Source organism: Tilletiaria anomala (genome assembly GCF_000711695.1).
Source record: "Tilletiaria anomala UBC 951 chromosome Unknown K437scaffold_19, whole genome shotgun sequence".
Lineage (NCBI taxonomy): Eukaryota > Fungi > Basidiomycota > Exobasidiomycetes > Georgefischeriales > Tilletiariaceae > Tilletiaria > Tilletiaria anomala.
The window spans coordinates 159,759-180,205 of NW_013547003.1; the positions used below are offsets into that span (position 1 = coordinate 159,759).

Here is a 20,447-nt window from a genome sequence, read left to right on the forward strand (position 1 = left end):
TGCTTTCCATCGCGTCCATATCTGTTCTCACTTCTATCACGCAGATTCCCGCTGTGTTGAATGTTGTGCCGGGCTGCATTCAAGAAAGTCGCACAGATCATCTCAGAGGATATATATAATCTGTAACCTAACTCCACTACCACTCGTCTTCTCCCCCTTCCTCTCATCATCCAGCTCAACCATCATTGTTACTTACACTTACTCATTATCGTTACGCTTACCTCGCACCCGCTTCTCCAGGAGCACATCTCATCTACTTCACTAGCGTGAAGCGTGGACAGTTGCCCACCATTTTCGCCAACAACCTCTGCAGCTCTCGTGAGTCTGTTCTCCCCTCCGCAAAGATAAGACATGGATTGTTCCGCTCACCTCTAACCCATCCCTGTTCTTTGCTCCAGACAACCAACACCGGGGCAGCAGACACTCCTGCCCTTCGCCCAAAGAGTTCTAGTTTGACCCCTACAGAACTCTTTCTTTAACTCTCTATTATCTTTCTTGCATTGCCAGTTACCTCCCCATCCGGAAGCATCTGATCAGCGCATCACATATTCCCACCATGGCACCAGTCGCTACTTCCAACACCTTCGCCTCCAACGGCAACGGCAACGGAAACGTCAGCAGCAGTCACCCGGTCAACCCCACTGCTGCTCGTCATGAAGATATCCAGTCGATCCACGTCAACTCGCCCAATGTCAAGTACACGGACCAGCACATCACCTCGACCTACGAGTACCTCAACACCCACGTCACGAAGCAGACCTCGGCTGACGGCAAGACGATCTTTGTAGCCACACCTACGGCCACCACCTATCAGTTCCGCACCCAGCGTCAAGTTCCCAAGACCGGCCTGATGCTTGTCGGATGGGGAGGTAACAACGGTACCACGATCACTGCTGCTATTCTTGCTAACAAGCACAACATTACTTGGCACAACAAGGAGGGACTCCAGATCCCCAATTACTATGGCTCCCTCGTTCGTGCCTCCACCGTCCGTCTCGGTATGGACCCGGAAACGGGAAGGGACGTCTATGTGCCCTTCAGCAACGTCGTCCCCACCGTCCACCCGAATGACTTTGTCATTGGCGGCTGGGACATTAGCGGCCTCAACATGGCTGACTCGATGACCCGCGCCAAGGTCCTCGACTATGACCTCCAGCGCCAGATCGCTCCGATGATGAAGGACATGAAGCCCCTCCCTTCGGTCTACTACCCGGATTTTATCGCTGCTAACCAGGAGGAGCGCGCGGACAACGCCATCGCCGGCACGGACAAGGCTGCCCACGTTGAGCAGATCCGCAAGGACATCCGCGACTTTAAGGCCCGCAATGGTCTCGACCAGGTCGTTGTCGTCTGGACCGCCAACACGGAGCGCTACTCGGACATCATCCCTGGCGTCAACGACACGGCTGACGCGCTCCTCCACAGCATTAAGACCAGCCATGAGGAGGTCTCTCCCTCAACGGTATTTGCCGTCGCCTGCATTCTCGAGAACGCGCCCTTCATCAACGGCGCCCCGCAGAACACATTTGTTCCCGGTGCCATTCAGCTCGCCGAGCGCCACGAGGCGTTTATCGGCGGCGACGATCTCAAGACGGGCCAGACAAAGGTCAAGTCTGTGCTAGCCGAGTTCCTCGTCAATGCCGGTATCAAGCCGCTGAGCATTTCGTCTTACAACCACCTGGGCAACAATGACGGCTACAACCTATCAAGCGCGCGCCAGTTCAAGTCCAAGGAGATCTCCAAGTCGTCTGTCGTCGACGACTGCACAGCTGCCAACCACCTGCTGTACAAACCGGCTTCGGGCAAGGCAGGTGACAAGGGGGAGCACCCGAACCACTGCATTGTTATCAAGTACATGCCTGCCGTCGGCGACCAGAAGGTTGCCATGGACGACTACACGAGCGAGCTCTGCCTCGGCGGCCGCAACAGGCTGTACGTGACAAACATCTGCGAGGACTCGCTGCTCGCGTCGCCGCTGCTCATCGATCTCGCCATCATGGCGGAGCTGATGACGCGCGTTAAGTACACCGTCTTCAAGCCAGAGCAGGCGCAAGCTGCCGTCGAGGAGGGAAAGTTCAAGAGCATGTACAGCGTGTTGAGCTTGCTGTCGTACTCACTCAAGGCGCCCGTCGTTAAGCCCGGCACGGATGTTGTCAACTCGCTCAACCGCCAGCGCGCCGCTGCGACCAACTTCTTGCGCGCCTGCATCGGCCTCGCGCCTGAGAGCGACCTGCTGCTCGAGACGCGCACCTGGTAGACGGATGGCCACACGCTGCGCTCGCCTTGCATCCTGCCCGGCTGCGCGTTGCAAGATGTATGCAGTTGCTCCGTCGCGCTCCTAATTGACCTGTGTACAGAATTCACCTGCTCCAGTAGTATAAACATTCTGCACGCATTATGTCAACTACAAGGCGAATTTTGCCCGTCCATGTTATGGTCATTTCAAAAGATAGAAGCACGGTCGTGAAGGGTTCGTTACTACAAGTCAGGGGTCTAGATATGTGTCCATCGAGTGCACTAGCGCATCAGAACATCGTCGCGAAAGCGTCAGCGGCGTCCATTTCGGGACTGGCCTTATACACGCTTGGCTTGCCACCGTTGCCGCCCATGCCCTGTCAAGAGAAGAACAGAGGGAAGGTCGAAGGAAAGGGGAAGAAGGAGTCAGCTCGCGCTTTCCCTTCTGCGCATCTCAACGCTTAGATTCACATTCTTGCCAAACGTGAAGCCGACCCAGAGCCCACGATCCTTGCGCCGCGCATCGCCGCCCTGGTCCTTCTCGCGGACTTTGTCGACATTGCGCTGCTTGTCTTTGACTTCCTTATACTTGGCCATGTCCTCCGGGTTCTCGAAATCGTCAAAGTATCCCGTGTCCTCCTCGCCCTCAAGCTGCGGGACGAACGGCGGGGCCAACCCTCGCAGGTTGGCAAAGCTCAGCGATGAGAAGAACGGGTGCGCGGACACCTGCGAGAGCGAGGCATAGCGTCGATCGGGCACGTCAATGAGCCTGAGAGGGGGATAGAGAGGTATGTTCGAGTATGAGTTTCGAGTAACGTTCTTGCCTAAAAGTAATGCTTTGAGACGCTCACCTAACGATAGAGTCCCATGCGATGTCGGTTAAGTTGAACTGCAAATCCTCCGGCTTCTCATAGACCGGCCTCTGAAGCACGCGTTGCCAGTTCTTCAAGTTGGCCCACGTCTCGTCGGGCGTCTTGCCGCTGAACGGCGGGAAGCCGCAGAGGAACTCGAAGAGGATGCAGCCCATACTCCAGTAGTCGACCGACACGCCGTAGTTGCGCCCACGCAACACCTCGGGCGCCATGTAATCGGGCGAGCCGACGATCGAGTCGGCATGTTGCACGTTCTGCGCGCGCATCATCTTGTACAGCGACCCGCGTTCAGCTGGCGTGCGATAGATAAAGTCGGTATCCTTAACTTGGTCGAGCTGTACAAGGAGGGGACGCAGGCGAATGAGGAAGAGGGTGTGAGTACCAGCTTGGATAGAGTATTCCCACGTGATGGCTTACCCTGTTCTTGAGGGAATCGATCCTGCCTGGGTTGAGCGCACCGGCTGCAAGGCCAAAGTCGGTCAGCTTGATGTGACCCGTCGCGTCGACAAGGAAGTTTTCCGGCTTGAGGTCGCGGTGGATGTAGCCGAGCTTGTGCAGCTCATTGACACTGACGAACATCTCGGACATGTAAAAGCGCGCATGCTCCTCCCGCAACACGCCACTGTTATTGAGCAGCGTGCGGAAGTCACCGCCGGGGACGTATTCCATGGCGAGGTAGACGTGCTCTTGGTCTTGGAATGCATAGAGCAATTTGACAAGCCACGGCGTACGCGTGGCGGTGAGGATGTCACGCTCGACCAGGACGTGATGGACCTGCAAACAGAGCAATACAACAGCAAATGAGAAGGAGTGCCATTCATTGTAGTGTGTTTCAGCGGTGCTGCATCAGAACTTAGGACAAGAAGACTCACTTCGTCCATCTTGATCAACACCTTCTTCTTGAGCTTCTTCAAAGCGCAAACTTCACCTGTCTCGCGTTTCCGCGCGAGGAACACCTCTCCGTATCCACCCTGGCCGACCTGCGTGATAATGTGGAACTGTGCGAGGCGCAGCTTGGTGCGGCGCTTGCGCAGTAGAGCACGCTCGCGGCCAAAGTAGGATGTGCATTCCGCCTCAACCTCGGACGGGGAGAGCAGCTGAGGAGGAGCCGAAACAGATGATGTTGATGCAGACTGCCCCATCATATCTTTGAACGCTGTGGTGCGTGCCTTGCGAGCGGAGATGTAGCGAAGGTTGTCAAAGTAGTAGTTAAGGAAGTCTATTGACAGAGGTTGGCAATGTGCGTAGCATCAGACCCCTGGCAGCTCAGTCGCTTTTGGGTATAACCACTTACAAAGCTGCGCAACATTAGCCTTTCGTTTGGTGTCTGGCTGATTGACGACGTCCATCTCCCACGGCAACAGTCCATCGCCGCGTTTCCAGCTGCGCCAGCTACCCTTGCTCTCCTCCGCAGCGGCACCGGCGCCGATGACATCACCGGCAGAGGCCGACTTGACGAGCGCGCCGCCGGTGGACGAAGGTTGTGTAGGCGCAGCCCCACCTGCCTGCCATCTACCCGGCGCAAGCGTCGGCGATGAGGCGGTGGCGGTGGACTTGACGTCTACGAGCGCGCGGATCTTGTGGGCTGAAATGGATTGTGCGAGCGGCGGGGAGGTGGGGATGTTTTCCTTGGAGGAGGACTTGGTGATGCCGGTGCCGTTGCTGGTCACCCCCGGGCTTCCCTTGATGATCGTCGATGCAGGAGGAGTGCCGTCGTAAAGTTGGTTGCCGCTGTTGCTCTGCAGCAGCAGCACCCGACTGGACGGCGCTGCGGATGTTGTGGGCGCCATGGCCGGTCCCGAGTTTGTCTCGTTCGCTTCTGACGCCTGCTTGGTCCGATCGAAGTGCTGTGACTAGCGCAAAGGAGGTCGCAAAGACAAGGTTTCTATCCTCCATGCAAGGGTGGCTCCAGCGACGATAAGAGCATGAAGTGGGGAGGAGAGGGGGATGGAGAGGATGATCTATCGACTCCTCTCCATCCATATAGGGCATGTAGATGTAATACGCTATGCACCCAGTTGCATGTGTTGATTGAGGTTCGCCGTGCACGGCGACGCGTAGACGGGCTGCGGTCCAGTGCCAGGGGGGAGGGTAGGGGGTGTGACACTTAACTGAGACGCGTCGCACAGAACGGCCAACAAACACCATCGCCATCATCACCACGACCACGCGTGGCCATCATCGTATTCCTTAATGCGCGTTCTTACTCAGAATAGCGCACGTCACACCCGCTTCAAAGAGACATCTTAGGCATGTCCGCAACTCCTTCACTCTCGCGCCGGGGCTCGGCGGCCCGCACGCCCGGCGGCTCGCCTCGCAAGGCGCCCATGGCGCAGCGGACACCTATGTCCACCTCGACCACCAAGCTGATGATGGCGACGACACCAGCGTCAGCAGGTGCACCTGCACCCTTGCATGCCTCTGTGTCCGATATCCCCCTGACGCCGTTGGACTTCTCAGTCATGTACGCCAAGATCGACAACTTCATGGTCACCTTCAATGCCTTCATCTCCGGCGAGCTCGCCGGGACGGAGATGCTGCGGGAGGAGCACGAGGTCGGTATGTCGCTCGACCGGGAGGAAATTCGCAGTCTGCGCAGCGATGTGGAGGATGCACAGAAGGAGCAGAGCGAGCTGTGGGAAGGTGAGCATAGCCAGCCCTCAGGAGCCCCCCACCGTTTGCGCTTCTTGTCACAAGGAAAAAAGGCTGATCGACATTTCCTCCTATCTACGACAGCCATTAAATCGCAAAAAGACGCAGACGCGGCCGAGCGCGCCGATATTGGAAAACTCAAAAGCACACAATTCTCGCTCGGGTCTCGGAGGAGCAACTTGGAGTCTGAGCTGCGCGAGCTTGAGAGGCTCTCCGAGAGCAAACGCCGACAACAGGACGGCAAACGGCAACAGCTTTCCATGCAGCGAGGGAGAAATGGAGGCGAGCTGGATCGCCTCAGCGCAATCAGCGGTATCAACGTCAGGCCGACCAAGGTTCCCAGTGAGTAGTGTTACCTTCAAGCAGCGTCCTGCTGGGACTGCGACTCATTAGCTGTACTTTTCACTCTTCACAGATCAACTCAAGATCAGCTTCAATTTGCTAAACCCAGACGACTTTGCAGCCGAGTCATGCTTTGTTCTCGATCTGCCGACATCTGATAGAAGTTATCACAGTGCGTATAACCCACACCCCAATCTTGCTCTCGATGTGATGAACGACTTTACAAGTGGCGATCAGATACTGAACATTGCTCCTCTCCTCTCATAATGCCACATCCCTTGCCTCTTCGCCTCCTTCCTCGTCATATCATCCCTCGACAACAGTTGTGCATTGCGACCCGCCGCTGGAACGCGCGCGTCTGGAGGAGATTGCAGGGGAGCTCAGCAGGACGCGGGATCCGTATGAAACAATGAAGCGCATGCGTGCCGAGTTCAAGAGCATGGCCGAGGAAGCGCGCACAAGACGGCGCAGGATGGTATAGGATTCTGCGAAATGAGATCTGTCTAGATGCGATTCTCGGGTCTTTCGCTTGGTCTGTTGGTATTTTGTATTCGATAATCGCTTTCTTGGTTCTTTCCATCCCCGCTTGCCCCATGTTCCGTCTTGAATGGTGCTCAAGTCTCCTGATTATTTCGCACAGCCAAGTCAACTTGTCAGTGGCAGCGACCAGCGACCAGGACGCATGTCATAAAAATGTATTAGAGCGTGCAGTATAGACAACATCCAGGCCAATGCGCATGTAGCCAGGGAATTGATGAGTGCGAATGCGAGAAGCGAGAGGCAAGTGTATGTGTATCAGTGGCATGAACAGGGAAAGTGATGAATAGCAGAGAAGATCCGAAGTGAAGGCAAAAGCAGGCGTGCCGTGATGAGGAGCGCGCAAGAGGGAAAATAGGAGTGATCGAATCAGTGGGTACCTTTCCTCTTGCAGCTGTACTATCCGAAAGGCTGCGATTACTGATGGTAAGTGTGATGGCGATCTATTCGTGGTGCCCTTGCTGCTACTCTTGACGTGCGAATTCATGCACTGATCAAATCAGGGCGGGTGAGTGTAGACGACTGCAGACCCCAAGTGATCGAATTAAACCGAGGTAGATCTCAAGAGATGCTACCACATCGACTATCCTTTCTGCTTTTCCTGCTGCTAGGTGTTGCGTGTTATGATGTAGCAGCAAGCACACAGCAGGACGTCCACAACTGATGGAAGGTGGTGTAGTGAGCGACGCTGCCGTGCGATCTGCGAGCGTGTCGTGCGTACATCTGTGGCGAACATGGTTTTGTGGCAGGATGAGAACTCGATCAGAAATCCTAATAACGCAGGACGGGGAGATGGCGTTGGCGATGCAGCGTACAGTTGGCAAAAAGCGAGCAGGTCGGCAGACCAAGGTGACATGCAATTTTCTTTGCTAGAGTCGAAGATTCACCGTGCACGCATACGAGGGAAAGCAGTCGTCGAATAGGCGTGCTGATGCAGAGCACATCAGCGACCATAGTAGTGGTGACAGTGAAGGTGGCTGAATGTTACAGCTCTCGACATCAGCCCCCAAAACGCACCCAGTTGCGATACCAAGGTTTGGGGAATCGCTGAAAAAGCCTGCTTACACAGCTGCGCGCCTGGAATTGCAGACCCAAAAGAAACCTTGAAATGAAGAGGCATTCAGGCCGGGAAGTTTACGCAAATGCTTCTGGGGGAAGTTACTAGTTCCCGTGGCTTCACTCTGAGCTGCTCTGAAATTCTGCGAAGTTGAAAGAGAGAAGCGAATTGTGGCCGAGATCTAGTGCGAATACGACATGCCAATGTGGGAGGTAAGGATATCGAAATTGAGGAATGCATTGCGATGCGATGCGAATGTGGAATGATATAATGGGCAATTAAGAAGTGAATGCAAAAAATGTGCATTGCGGGGGGCTTTGAGGATCGCCCGACACGACCGAAGCAAGCCCGGTGTTCGGGGTCTGACCATGCAGGGCAATACTAGCCGGTAGAACCAGAGAAATCCCACGGCAAATATTTTTGCTTTCATTGTTGTGGTTGGCCGTCGCTTGCCTAAGTCTGCATTTCCCTTCGAACCCTTTCTCCGCGCCGTGCAGTGTACAGTGAGAAGGCCAGTGCAGGGCTTTCAAGGCGGGGCAAGGCTGTGCTGAATATTCGTGTCTGCCAACCGCCATAGGACTCTCCACTGGTCGAGATGATTGAAGCGAAGGAGCCTTGGAGGGAGGCCAGTGTATGCAGACCAGTTACAACGAAGAGCTGGAGGCCGACTCCCTGCAGAAATGTTTTGGCAATGGTGTCCTTGGAAGAAGGAAGTCTCTTTTACTGCTCTTGGCACCGCTCGATGTAGCCTGATCGGCGAGGGTAAAAAAATGCATTCAGATGTGTGCGGCCAGGACGTGTACCATCAGTAGTTGTGATGCCCTGCATATCCACCGTACGAACCACTGCTGCTGCTGCTGCTGCTGCCGCTCCCCATAGAGTCTGTCGTTGGTCGATGACCGCCTTCCATGCCAGTTTCAAGTCCACCAAGAGCGTCTCCGCTGCCATTACTGCAACCAACACGCTCAGCGAGTCTTCCTGCTGCTCCATCAGATAATCCATGTTGTGGTGGTATGGATGAGGCGGGAAATGCTCTTGAGGGCCAAGCGTCAAATTGCTGGTGAGGCTCAGGGCCGTACTCATGTTGCTGATACGCGCCGTGGATCGGCATTATTCCAGGTGCTGGTGGCAATGAGTGATAATGCTCACGGTGATGCTGGTGGTAGTGGTGTTGTTGCGATTGTTGCTGGCTTTGCACTATGCTGTGCATGCTCAGCAGATCTGACGATGCCGTCGGACCTCCCAATGCAGGTATGACCCCCGTTGTTGCTCCAGCCGGCATATACATGTATGTTGACGACATGCTGTTGCGCGCATCACGGCCAGCAACTTCGCTGTTCTGCTGGCTCAATTGCGGCTGATACAAACCCGGCATGCCAGAGAAGGCTGGACCACCGGCGTCGTCGTCGCCGCGAGCCTCCATTGCCCCGCCGAGAGCGGGGCCGCTGTAGGCTTCGCTTGCGCTGCTCATATCGCACGAAGCAAATGACATATCCGATGAGCCCCTTGCGAACGTTAGCACGTTCGTATCGTATTCCCATCTCTTGTTCTTTTCGTGCCCGCTCGGGAACCCGTGGAGCCAGCGGTTTGCGGCTAAAGAAGGCGCCGCGCGGGAAAGGCTCGACAGCTTGGGTGGCAGAAGGGGGTCTGCTCGATTCACATCCTTGCTCGTAGTAGCACTCGCACGCGCTTCTGGCAGCGAAAGTATCCCGTCATGCTCAGCATCTGTCGGACCATACGGTGCCCGCTGAGGATGCATTACTGCGCGATATGCTTCTGGGCCATTCAGTGCAGGTCGGCAGTCGTTGAAGCTTCTGCGCGCGCCCTCGGCGCTGTTGTGAAGGGCGGACACGCGGCTTGGCATTGCGTTGTAGAGCCGCTCGTCCAGCCTTGGTGTCGCCTGCGGCACGGCACTTTGCCCGACCAGGCTGGCAGCAGCCGGCCATTGTTGTGTGTCAAGGTCGAAGGGAAGACCGCCTGGATGATTCTCATAGACGGTGTCATGGGTATGAGCATGGGGGAGTGCACGACCTTGGGCTTGGACGTGAGCTTGTGGATAGGCAGGAACCGGTGACTCTTGGCTCTGTGTCCTCGAAAGCATCTTAATTGGCGTCATGGTGGATGGCAGGTTGGGAGAGGTTGTACCGCTGCCGTGGCCCAGCGAAGTTGATCCCGCTGACGACAGACTTCCGCCGCGATCTCGGCCGCTAGCTGCTTGACGGAATGTGCTTCTCTGACGTCGAACTGGACCCCCGGCGACGCTGCTACCTGTATTCGCACCAAAGCTCATAATAGAACAAGAATTTGACGGTCCATCAATCTGCTCCGTAAGCAAGGGCGATGATGCCGTTGACAGTTCACCGCTCGCAGTCGACGTTTCCCGCAATCCAGTATCAGAGCTGCGTCGCTTTGGACGATACTTATAATTCTATTGGTAAGCGCATGTGCTCAGAGCGGATCAGTAGAGTATTCAATGCCTCCGTCTTGACAGAAAGACTTTTGCGGACAACTCACTGGATATCGCTGACGATGACCCAGCCTCCTTTCCTCCGCCATCGCAGAGTACATGTCCTTTACTTCCTTCGCCTCGTTCTTCCACATCATGCTGACAGTGCGAGAGATCTCCGCTTGCCGTTGTCGACTCGACACAGGCGGGGAGCTAGCCCATGCTCCGCTCTCCTCCATGTCACGCTTGATCTCTTGGCTTTTTGCTGACCGATACAGGATCCATGAATTTGGTGGGCGAGGCGCCCGGTCTGACTCATCCTCTTCGTCAGCAGCGCCATCCATTTCGACGAAGCTTGTGCTTCCTGCAGCCACAGCCGATATCTGTTGACCGTTTCCACCCTCAGCTTTCCGACGCGATTTCGAGGCGCGGGGAGCGTCCAGCAAGTTATCGAGACCTCCTAGAGGAAACATGATACTACCTTCCTCTAATTTCGACTCCCTCTTAAGCGCAATGCTTCCTTCTGGCCGTGTTTCGATCCTCCGCGCTACCCTGGGGCGTTTCGTATCAAATGCCTGCTTGCTGGAGTGAATCCCGCGAGCGCGTAAGACAAGATGCATATACAGCTGCTTTTCCTCGCAGAACAGTGCGAAACGCTGCTGGTGAGCTCAATCGAATCTCGATCGCTGTTCGTGTCCAATGCGGGTGGGGCTGCATCATCCAGACTTCAGTCGACGACGCAATGAGCAAGCAAGCTAACTAGGTGCAGGGTTCAGGGGCTTATAAAAGCATCTGTGCCAGGCGCAGCTGGTGAGTAGGGGGCAGTGAGCAGTTGCAACAGGTGTAACAAACCTTGTCGATTATATGACATACTTCGCAAATGTGTGAGAGGCTGAGAACAGACCGCTGCGCTTTGCGCTTTGCGATTTGTTGCATTTCCGGGCGACTGGCGACACAAACCATCCGTCCTCTCTTATCCGCGAACCCTCTCTTTTCCTTGGAACGTTCCCCTCCATTCTCCTCCCGAGTCCAGACCGATACAGGCTCGGAAGTGTCCAGCTTCCAAGACCCCCCAAAGTATTCTTGCCACTGTCAGGCCACTGACCGGCAAACTTGGCGCCGTGTGAATGAATATGCGAGTAAATATAGACTATGAACTATGTATGCTGGAGCGCTGGAGCTCCACGAAATAGTGCCGCGAAGTTGTTGGAGAAATGCATGTGATTGCCCTCCTTCTGCATCTGCCTCCAGGGCCCAGAGCCCAGGCCGGCCCAGGTATCTGGCTGGCCATCAGGAACTCTCGCTAGCTGCAACCTGCTGCAGCGCGCCCTGTCAGACGGGGTGCGCTCATGTACCTTGAAGCATGACGCGTGAAATACGGCCAGTGACAGATGCAGAGCTGGTGCACATCGCTCGATGGCTGCGGCCGTACACACCTGTACCTTGTTTTCACTAGCGCAGGGTCTGGGCAGGGTTCTCCAGGGAGGCCGAAAAGTTGGGCGAACTGGCGGAAACAAACCGAAAGCATCACGCGCATTTGCTCTCTATTCTTTATCTTGCGCATTTTTGGACTGAGCTGACGCTAAGAGCGCTTGCAAGGGCGCGATCGTAGTCGCAGCAGAATATCGAGATCGGCTGAGGGACCCCATGCGGCAGGTCTCTTGCGTTTGTCGATGGCTTTACAATTTGGATGGGGTGAATAAGAACAGATTAGGACTGCATCCACGTATGTAATCGGTTACACTCGGCTATAACTTGCCACACATATTATGCGACTGGGCCCGAAATTTACATTTTTGTTTGTTTCACACCAACCAGAGCTTTGGAACAAGCGGGTAGACAGAGCGGCTGGCGGATGCAGCAACTTTCTGTGAACCTGTGACCTAAGTTTTCTCTTTCGGCGACCGAGACAAACAGAGAATCCGTGACGAGAACCTTAACAATACATATAATCACCAATAGACGAGGCATCAATCGAAATCTGGATTCTGCATGATCCATTGCGCACGCAGAGCTGAACGCAAGCTGTACAAACTCTGAATCTCGCTCTGCGCACAAAAGCGTTGCGTCCTTTATCAGAAACACATAGTAGGAAATTTGATTTTCACAAAATACATCGTCTCTCTACAGAAGCACACATCGATCACACCTTCCCATATAACGTCATCTTAATTCTTTTACCTCGTGGTACGCCCGTGCATTTTCTTGACTATACATACCTAAACGATCCGTAGTACCGGCGGTAACTTCTCGGAAAGTAGTATGAAGTAACTCGCTGCGGGCGAGCTCTAGCAGTGTGAGTTCAATTTCTGCCGCATTTTTGAGCAAAGTCCGTTCGCAAGCAAGACAACCAGGATGTCGTCGTGAACCCAGCGGATGAAATAGTCGGGAGGCTTGGAGACGGTGAGAATGAATGGGAACGTCCTCCAATACGCTGAATTGACATAGAGACCTCTTCATGGTTCGTATCAGGCCATGTTCCCCCCTTTGTCATCACCTTGTCATTGGATGTTCTAGGTTTTTTGTTATACAAAGCGAGGCAGATGTAATGCGTTTCAAATGCATGGTCTGCCCATATGGGCCCAAGTTACCACATCGCAAGAAGAATGTAGAACGGCACCGCCTTACGTCCAAGCATGAAGGAGCCTTGCAAGTTCGGCAGCGAGCTGTGAGCTCAGCAAACTCTCCTAAAGTGATACGAACCTCAACCCTGGTCGCGGATCCGCGGCGCACGAGTTGGAAGGTGATTTCGGCCAAAATACTTTGGTTTCCGATCTACAGCAGCCGAGCGAGCAGATTGAAAGCTCATTCGCAGATCACATGCACGTTTTAGTAGACTCAAGTAAGATGAGACGAGCGAGCCTTGTGGCTCGGTTTGAAAGTTATGTCAGGCTCAGGAAGAAGATGGTGACCTGGACATGTCCGATTAGCTAAGGCACAAAAAAGCATTGCTTGAAATCCAGGAGTCGCTCTCATCGTACATTTCTGCTGGGCTTGGGGATATGATGTGGGAAGTGGAGGAAGAAGATAAATCTGAAACTCTTGATGACGCTTGGAGCCCATTCTTCAGCAAGACCGTAAGTCTGAAGGATGCCATCGGATACCTGAGATCAGCTGACGACGCCGCTGTCTCTAAATTGTGTAGAGCATGGCCGCGGTGTTGCAGTTGCAAGTTGCATGGAATTAAGTGGGCCATGAGCAACTCAAGCTTCAACTCTCGGCTGACCTCGCAAAAACGTCTCGGATGTGCCAACTGCACACGCTGTTTCGCAAGATGACAAGAGTCTTGCGACCGCGACTCCGACGTGGCAACCGCGTTTCCATCGTGACCTACTGGGAAACCCCTTGTTCGACAGACCAATCAGATCTATTCTACAATGGTAAGGACCATTGTACCGGGCTTGGTCGCGTCTGACCCTAATTTACCCAGAACGGCTCGCTTCCTTGGCCAAGAATTTTCTTGTATCGAGGCCAAAGAGCTCAGGCACCACTACCAACGCCGTGGTACGCTGATATGGGAACTATATGACTGTAGTGGTCTCGTCAGCAATAAGCCGACAGCAACGCCGACAGCCAATAGTTCCGATGGTATTGCTTGGAAAGGCGAAATCTGACATGATATGCGCCTTTAGTGTTACTTGAACCTGTATGCATGGTTTGAAGACGATGACAGAAGCATCTGGGGAAAGGGAAAAGGCGAGAGATTAACAACGACGATGGTGACAGGTGGCACTGGAGCCTATCGGAAGATATCATCAGTAGTCGTGCTACAGATCCTGCTGGGGGCAGTAGCCTTGATGAACTCACGAAGTTGCCTTTAAGTAGGTGTGGCTCCACCCAACCGCAACAGTGCAGGGTTACTAACCTCTGCATCACCTTCACCGCACGACAAAGCTCATCAACAGGGAGCCACACAGACACCAGCCTCGTTCCAACACGAAGCTGGAAAGGGACCTAGTGCCCGACCTAGTGCCTGACCATGTGCATTTCAGCTCAGTGCCGTGCATGTTCTTCATGGATGACCTCGCCAGCATCTGATCGGGAAAGCACAACCCGCTTCTCACCGCGTCGTTTTCGAACCCCTTGCTGCCGAAAGAAGCGCTTGACATTCCGGGCAGCATACATCCCCTTGCAATTTCGGCGGTGGCCAGCCCTCTAGTATTAGCGGAGTCGCCCGTAGAGGAGCTCGATCGGCTCTGAAAGGCTTCCGCGCGGCTTCACGACGCCTCCGCAAGGGCATACGTCTTCGCAAACCCTTATGCGTTTTTGGAACTCGCTCTCATCTCCGTGGCATCCGATCTACGTTGCTGTTGGCTCGAGGAAACCATCATTGCTGTCAATGTATGGTCGGCGTCGACTTGTCACAAGCACGACGGACTGACAAAATGCACAGATCCATGCTTCAGATAAATGCAATGTGGATGAACACATATGCCTTCAACTGACTCTGGATGCCATTCGCAGTTGCCTACCGCTCCGCAACATGCTCATGATCTCAACTTCATAGAAACGCACAAGCATCGCGGAGACTGGTACTCTGGATGCCCTAATGTCTGGGAAATCGGGCAGCCGGCTGACGCGGCAAGACGCTACAGCGGCTACCCCTGTTACGAAATATATGGTTACAAATCGTCGCCGAGCAGCTCAAGGAGGCAGCTCAAGCGGCGGACGCCAATCTCTCTTAAGCTGCGGCTACCTCTATCAAAAGTGTGATCCAGAGAAAAGCATGGCATAATCACCTCTTGCGTTAACGACATGAGTTTTGTCCGTCTGCATGGAGCGCGCCTGCATGTCTGACATTTACAGGTTCGTTTAAAAAACCTCGCTCGCACGAGGCCCAAGAAAAGGCGAGTCACGGGCAAGATCACAGATAGTTCAACGAAGACAAGAGGAAGAAGCAAAGACGACTGAAGACGGCGCCCTCAGATAGGAACAAATTCGCGGACAATCAACCGGGAAAGCCGCAGCCGCAACACAGGTGGGCGAGCATCGCAAGCGCTGAGGGAAGGAGCGGCAAAGGAAGAAGCGTAGGCCACTAAGAGGAATGCAGCAAAACCATCTCAGGTTCAGTAAAAAGAGCTGCGAAGCCGCCCGCGCTACTGCGAAAGCCATGAGTTGTGACACACGGGCTCAGTTTGAGGTTCTACCTAGAGCCACGGTCGACTGCGATTCATGTGCCCGCCTCAGGGAGCGTCCAAATCGCCGTCACTAGCGACAGCGTTTCTACATAGCCTCCTGCAGCCGGTTGGCCACATCGCCTTCTCCTACCCCAGCAACAGCGTCAATGAGCGAACTGGCGACGAAGCCCTGTTCTGTTCTATGACGACATTCTTCAAGTACTCGGTCTCCTGGAGGACGCGGAAGCCATGCTGGATCTCAAGTCGTCCACCTTGTGAGGCTCGAATGACGTTCCCATGCTAGGCGTGCTTTGGTTGGTAGGTGAGCTTCGCCCGACCGATGAACGCATTGCCGATTTTCTCATGCCGTTCACCCCAAGGGCGCTGGGCAACCTGTGCTCTGCCGCTGCGATGGCGCAACAACTGCCAAAGTTTATACCCAACTGAGGTTGTCTGCTCGCATCTTTGGACCATCACATCTGACGGGGCAAAGGCGCGCAATGGAATGATGATCTGCGGTTACAGTGGGAGGCAGTGTGGGCGGCTGTTGCCCGGCCCTCTTTGATTCACTTCCACACGCCCGCCAAGCAGCTAGTCGTACGCACCTACGTATCGCTCGTCGGATGAGACGGATCACGGTTCGCCCGCCTGGACGGCGCCGAGTATCCTCTGGCCTTGGTCTCAGGCAAATGGGAAGGCGCCCAGCCCACTTATAACGCAGTACGGCGCGAAGCTGTCGCGTTCAAGGTGGTCGAACACGTGCAGCCTTTCACCAAGGGCGAGCAACCACCCACTACGAGACCGGCAGTGCAGCCGTGCAGGGTCTGCTTCCTCATGGCAACGGTCATCTCACAGCAATCGCGGTAGCGCTCTCCAAGCTTGGCGTTAAAAATCACCAGAGCTTTCCCCTCCCCAGCGTCAACAATGCAGCAATCGCTGACATGACTTCAAAAATGTCGCCTGCAACATCGCAACGGTCGCACCTAGGGCGACCGCATGCCTTTTTCCCTCAGGCAGGCACGTGTCCGTCGCGCAGCAGGGTCGCTGGCATGTTCATATTCGATCGGCAGCAGCAGCTCGTGTGCTTCCCTGCCGGGGCGAAGGTTATGGAGACAAGCTGGCGGGCAAGGCCGCTGGAATAGAATCTGCTTCGCGCGGAGGGTCCCTTCTTCATTGCCAAGCAGGTGCGCGACACCGGGCACGCTCTGGCCGATGGGCACGGGATTATTTCCTCGGATTACACGCACTCCCGCTGCCTACAGCCTGTTACCTAGCAATATTCCGATTTGGGGTATTGTTGTGAAGGTAGAAAATGAACACATGGCCATGCATTCAGCCCTGCCGTGCCATCGGCCACACCATCGGCACACCCACCAGCTTCTCACTCTTGCCCCGTATCGCGCATGCTCGACTATGCTATATGCACCTGTATGCTCCTCAGACTTTTATGAATCTAGCCAAAGTCCTTACCTTTTCGGGGGCCTCGGCACATCTTGGGATTGTACTGTGAGCGCCAAAGGTCGCAACAAATCTCCACTGGAGGCAGTGTTGTCCTATGCATAGGGTTCATGGAGTGCGCTTTGCCTCCATTGATCTCGCTCCTGTATCCTGACGCTTCTGCAGACTTTGGCTTAACATATCCTTCAGCACTTTCTGCACTTGCCCGATGTTAAGCCTTCAAAGGAGAATCAAAAACGTCTCGACTTGAAGTACGCGTGCCGGAAACATAGTACATGCCAATGCCATCGTTCAAGGGGGCACCTCTTCAGACTTGTCTCCTTCCTTCATCTTAGCCGCCTTGCAAAATCTTGGGCAACTGGTTTTGCCGCTACAAATCACTACAGTCCTAACACCCTTTTCGGCGGTCTGGGTGGGCTACCCCATTTTTTTCGCCCACTACGGAGCGCCCTGCACCTTTCAGTGTCAAGCTCGGCTTGAGCACGTCAGAGCGTGGTATGCCTGGAAGCAAGATTGCGTGAGACACTTTTGGCGGCTGTGTCGCCCGAGGTCCTCATCAGCCCATGTTCAGCGAATAGCTTCCCTTCCTTTGCGTGGAATGCCACCTCTCATCAAACCCCACGCCAGTTCAGCGTAACCTACTTCACTCGCTCAGAGCTGGACGAAACCCTGCAGATCCGCAAGGATGCTCTTCCTGTACCTCGTGAAACTCTGGCCCATACCGAGGAAGCACGCTGCGAGCGCTTCAACGTGGCCCAGCTCCCTGTATGCGCGAAGCTTGATGTGCTCGACGCCGACGCCAACCAGCAGCGTCTTGAGCAGCGTCGACTGCTCGATAGGTACCACTGCATCGCGGCCGCCATGGATACTTGACGATGACAAGCATAAAGGTGAGAAGAGTAACAAGGAGGCAGAGTGAGCTTTGCCTCGGCGCGGTACGGTGCGAACGGGAAATGAACGACTCACAGCAAGAACTTGGGCGGCAGCAGGCCAATGTCGAGAATATGCTTGGCGGCATACAGCAGATGCGCAGGACTATGCAGTAGACAGCTCGTGTGCCCAGGACCCATAGCACGTCGGAGCACGCTGAGGTGCTCGACGCCGCGTTCACTCTCGCTGCGGAAGCCTTTGATGACGTCCGAGATTCCAGCAAGCAGAATCACACCCGCAACAGGCGGCACGGGGATGTGTGCACCGTAGATCGAGACCTGCCGCAAACCCTGACCGATCGCTGCTTCCGCTTCCGAGAGTGTCTGCGGAGGGAGACCAGTTTTTCCGTACATAAGACTGCCGGCGTGATTGTTCAGTTGCGCCGCAGCAGCCAGTGCCGCTGTCGAGTTCCGGTGATTGCGCAGACGCTGCTCCTGCTGACTGCCGCACCGCGGATAGGTGCGCTTCGGCTCCGAGCTCATCGCAGCGCCAGTGATGTTGTCCGCAGGAAAAGGGAGAGTGGACACACCTGCTGGCTTCTCCTTCCCAGTCGAGACCATTCCAGGAGGCAAAATGCTAGAACTTCCCTCTTGTTCCGTCAAAAGTCCACCGTCCCTCGCCGTTGCGCTGTTCGGCTCGAACAGATCCTCATCGACCCAGCTGTTACTGTGCTCGCTCCCTTGTCGTGCAGCTGTATGCCTCCGCGGCTGCTTGTGCTGTGCTGCCTGCTCTTCTTGCTGTTTCTGACGTGCAAGCTCCGCCTCGTGGCGTGCGAGCGAGCTCTGGCTGAGCGGCTCGCCTCCTGCTCCTGCTCCTTTCTGTGCTCTGTCACCACGCACCTTGGCGCCCTCTTCGGGGGGGGAGAGTCGCGCATCTGTGTCGTCGTCCTCTTCAGGGCGGTTGCCGTCCTGCCCGTTTTCGCCGTAGTCGTTGCGACGCGCCGCATACAGCCTGGCTGCTTCCTCTTCTTGCTGCTGCTCGCGCTCCCATGCATCATCGAGGAACTTTTCCCGGCTCAGCACGACGGCTTGCTGTGTGATGAGCAGAAGCGCGAGATGCGCGCTGAGCCCATGGCCCATGAGGTGGATCCGATGCCTGTCGCCGCCGTAGTGAGCGATGTGCTCGTCGACCCAGTGCAGAACGATGCGCAGATCGATGACGGAGGCCTTGATGCGCGAGGCAGGGAAGTACGTCAACTCAGGCACGACAACGCAGTAACCCATCCGCCGCAGACGTAGCGCGAGCTGCATGTACGTCTTGCGTTTTGACGTCCAACTCAGAGGCGGGATCAGGGATGGCAACAGAACTATGACCGCTGCTGCTGCTGGGCCAGCACCTGAGTTGGGGTCATGTGGCTCTTGCCCATTCAGTCGCTTCTGGGAACCAAGTGGAGCAGAAGGCGGCTCGTTGAATTGCATGGTTGAATGCTTGCGCATCCTCGCGTTCCCGGCGGTGCCTTGTCCATGCAACGGTGCCGACGTGGACGAGGCGGCATACGAGTGTGCCGTCGCGCTGGGCTCAAATTCATGCGCTGCCGCGAGGCTTGGCTTAGCGGGTGGGATGTATACGTCAAGGCGCTTGCCTGGGGAAGGAGAGCCGTACAGGATGTTCTCCTTGACGATGCCGCCGCCGCCCTGCGATCCGAGGACCATGACTCGACGATAGGACCAATCGAAGATGGCAGGGAGCGCGACACGCAATAGCGTCGATGCGTATTGCAGGGCTGCCCAATTTATCTTGAGGCAGCGCAGCGGCGAGTATGGCAGAAAGGGGAGATAGTGCGTGCTGCTGCTCCCGTTGCCATTGCTGCTGCTGCCCGACGCTGGCGAATCTCCAGATGCTCCGCTTTCGTTCGACAAAGAGGAGGTTGCGTTCGCTAGCAGCGATGAAGGCGACGGCGCGGGCGGCGGGTCAGACTGCGCCAGGACAAGATAAGACAGCCAGGCGATGCTGTACATCAGCGTTACCGTAAGTAGCAGGAAGATCGGCACGGTGCTGCAAGGCGAGTGAGGCGGGTCAACTTTCTGTCAACTATCATGAAAGAGAGAGAGAGACTCACAACATTCCGACGATGGGAACGATGCACAGCATACCCAGCACTGGCCAAGCTGGGACGCCGCATACGATGATGGGGATCAAAAAAGCGCGGAGGAACAGCGAGACGAAGGATGATATGGTGAATCTGCTGGCCAATCTGCGGGCATTGAGGCTGCTAGCAGTCGACGTAGGTTGCTTGCGCATGATGGAACTGTGGATTTCGTCGTGGCCTTGGTCGGAGTCGTGCTTTCCTTTCATTCTGAGGTGCGAGTTCGAGATGCAGAGCTGGCGGAGGGGGCAGGCCCATTCGGCTCCAAGTAAGTGGATCGGGCCCTGTTCTTTCGTGCGTGCGTTTGTGCGGTCGTAATCCGTTCTTCGTCTAGTACTTGACCATCGTGCATAGCCAACGCTGCGAGGCTTGGCTCCGTCTATCGTGGACCTATAGCCTTCCCTCCGTCCAAGCTGGTGGTGAGATGGTGTTGCTCTCTGCGAACGTGTGAAACGAAAGGTGTTGGTCAGTTGGCGTCCCCTCTCCCCTGCATGTGTGTGATTACTGGGGTTGTGTGCTGTGGTGCTGCCTTGCTGCACTGTGCTGCGTGCGCGATTCGTGTTGATTGCGCGCCGAGCGTGAAAGGAGCGCGTGGGGGTGTGTGCCCAGAATACGGTGCTATAACCCTAAGAGGATACAACCCTAAAGTGTGACTGGCCCATTTGATTCTGGCTTCTGAAGGCTTCAGACTCAACCCAACTGCTGTTGGCCCGAG

At 55.4% G+C, this 20,447-nt stretch overlaps 5 protein-coding genes across 5 annotated transcripts; 2 read left to right on the top strand and 3 right to left on the bottom strand.

Annotated features, from left to right (window-relative positions):
• The first annotated feature begins 173 nt into the window (after positions 1-173).
• K437DRAFT_233657 (Myo-inositol-1-phosphate synthase) lies at positions 174-2,423 on the top strand. The gene is made up of 2 exons (XM_013389076.1): positions 174-318; positions 399-2,423. Exon 2 carries the CDS (start codon positions 557-559, stop codon positions 2,255-2,257), a length of 1,701 nt encoding a protein of 566 aa, XP_013244530.1. The 5' UTR covers positions 174-318; positions 399-556; the 3' UTR covers positions 2,258-2,423.
• Positions 2,411-5,045, bottom strand: K437DRAFT_255117 (kinase-like protein). Its single transcript, XM_013389077.1, has 6 exons — positions 4,402-5,045; positions 3,980-4,326; positions 3,525-3,881; positions 3,087-3,442; positions 2,707-3,004; positions 2,411-2,612 (listed from the first exon to the last, which is right to left on the bottom strand). Exons 1-6 carry the CDS (start codon positions 4,895-4,897, stop codon positions 2,526-2,528), a joined length of 1,941 nt encoding a protein of 646 aa, XP_013244531.1. The 5' UTR covers positions 4,898-5,045; the 3' UTR covers positions 2,411-2,525.
• A 220-nt stretch (positions 5,046-5,265) lies between these two features.
• On the top strand, positions 5,266-6,806 carry K437DRAFT_255118 (uncharacterized protein). Its single transcript, XM_013389078.1, has 4 exons — positions 5,266-5,750; positions 5,844-6,101; positions 6,175-6,273; positions 6,425-6,806. The coding sequence occupies exons 1-4, from the start codon at positions 5,360-5,362 to the stop codon at positions 6,580-6,582; spliced, it is 906 nt and encodes a 301-aa protein (XP_013244532.1). The 5' UTR covers positions 5,266-5,359; the 3' UTR covers positions 6,583-6,806.
• Positions 6,807-10,064: 3,258 nt separating this feature from the next.
• On the bottom strand, positions 10,065-10,891 carry K437DRAFT_66818 (uncharacterized protein). The gene has a single exon (XM_013389079.1). The coding sequence runs from the start codon at positions 10,759-10,761 to the stop codon at positions 10,144-10,146; it is 618 nt and encodes a 205-aa protein (XP_013244533.1). The 5' UTR covers positions 10,762-10,891; the 3' UTR covers positions 10,065-10,143.
• Positions 10,892-16,951: 6,060 nt separating this feature from the next.
• Positions 16,952-20,139, bottom strand: K437DRAFT_293616 (uncharacterized protein). Its single transcript, XM_013389080.1, has 3 exons — positions 19,706-20,139; positions 17,683-19,641; positions 16,952-17,584 (listed from the first exon to the last, which is right to left on the bottom strand). The coding sequence occupies exons 1-3, from the start codon at positions 19,939-19,941 to the stop codon at positions 17,368-17,370; spliced, it is 2,412 nt and encodes an 803-aa protein (XP_013244534.1). The 5' UTR covers positions 19,942-20,139; the 3' UTR covers positions 16,952-17,367.
• Positions 20,140-20,447: the final 308 nt, after the last annotated feature.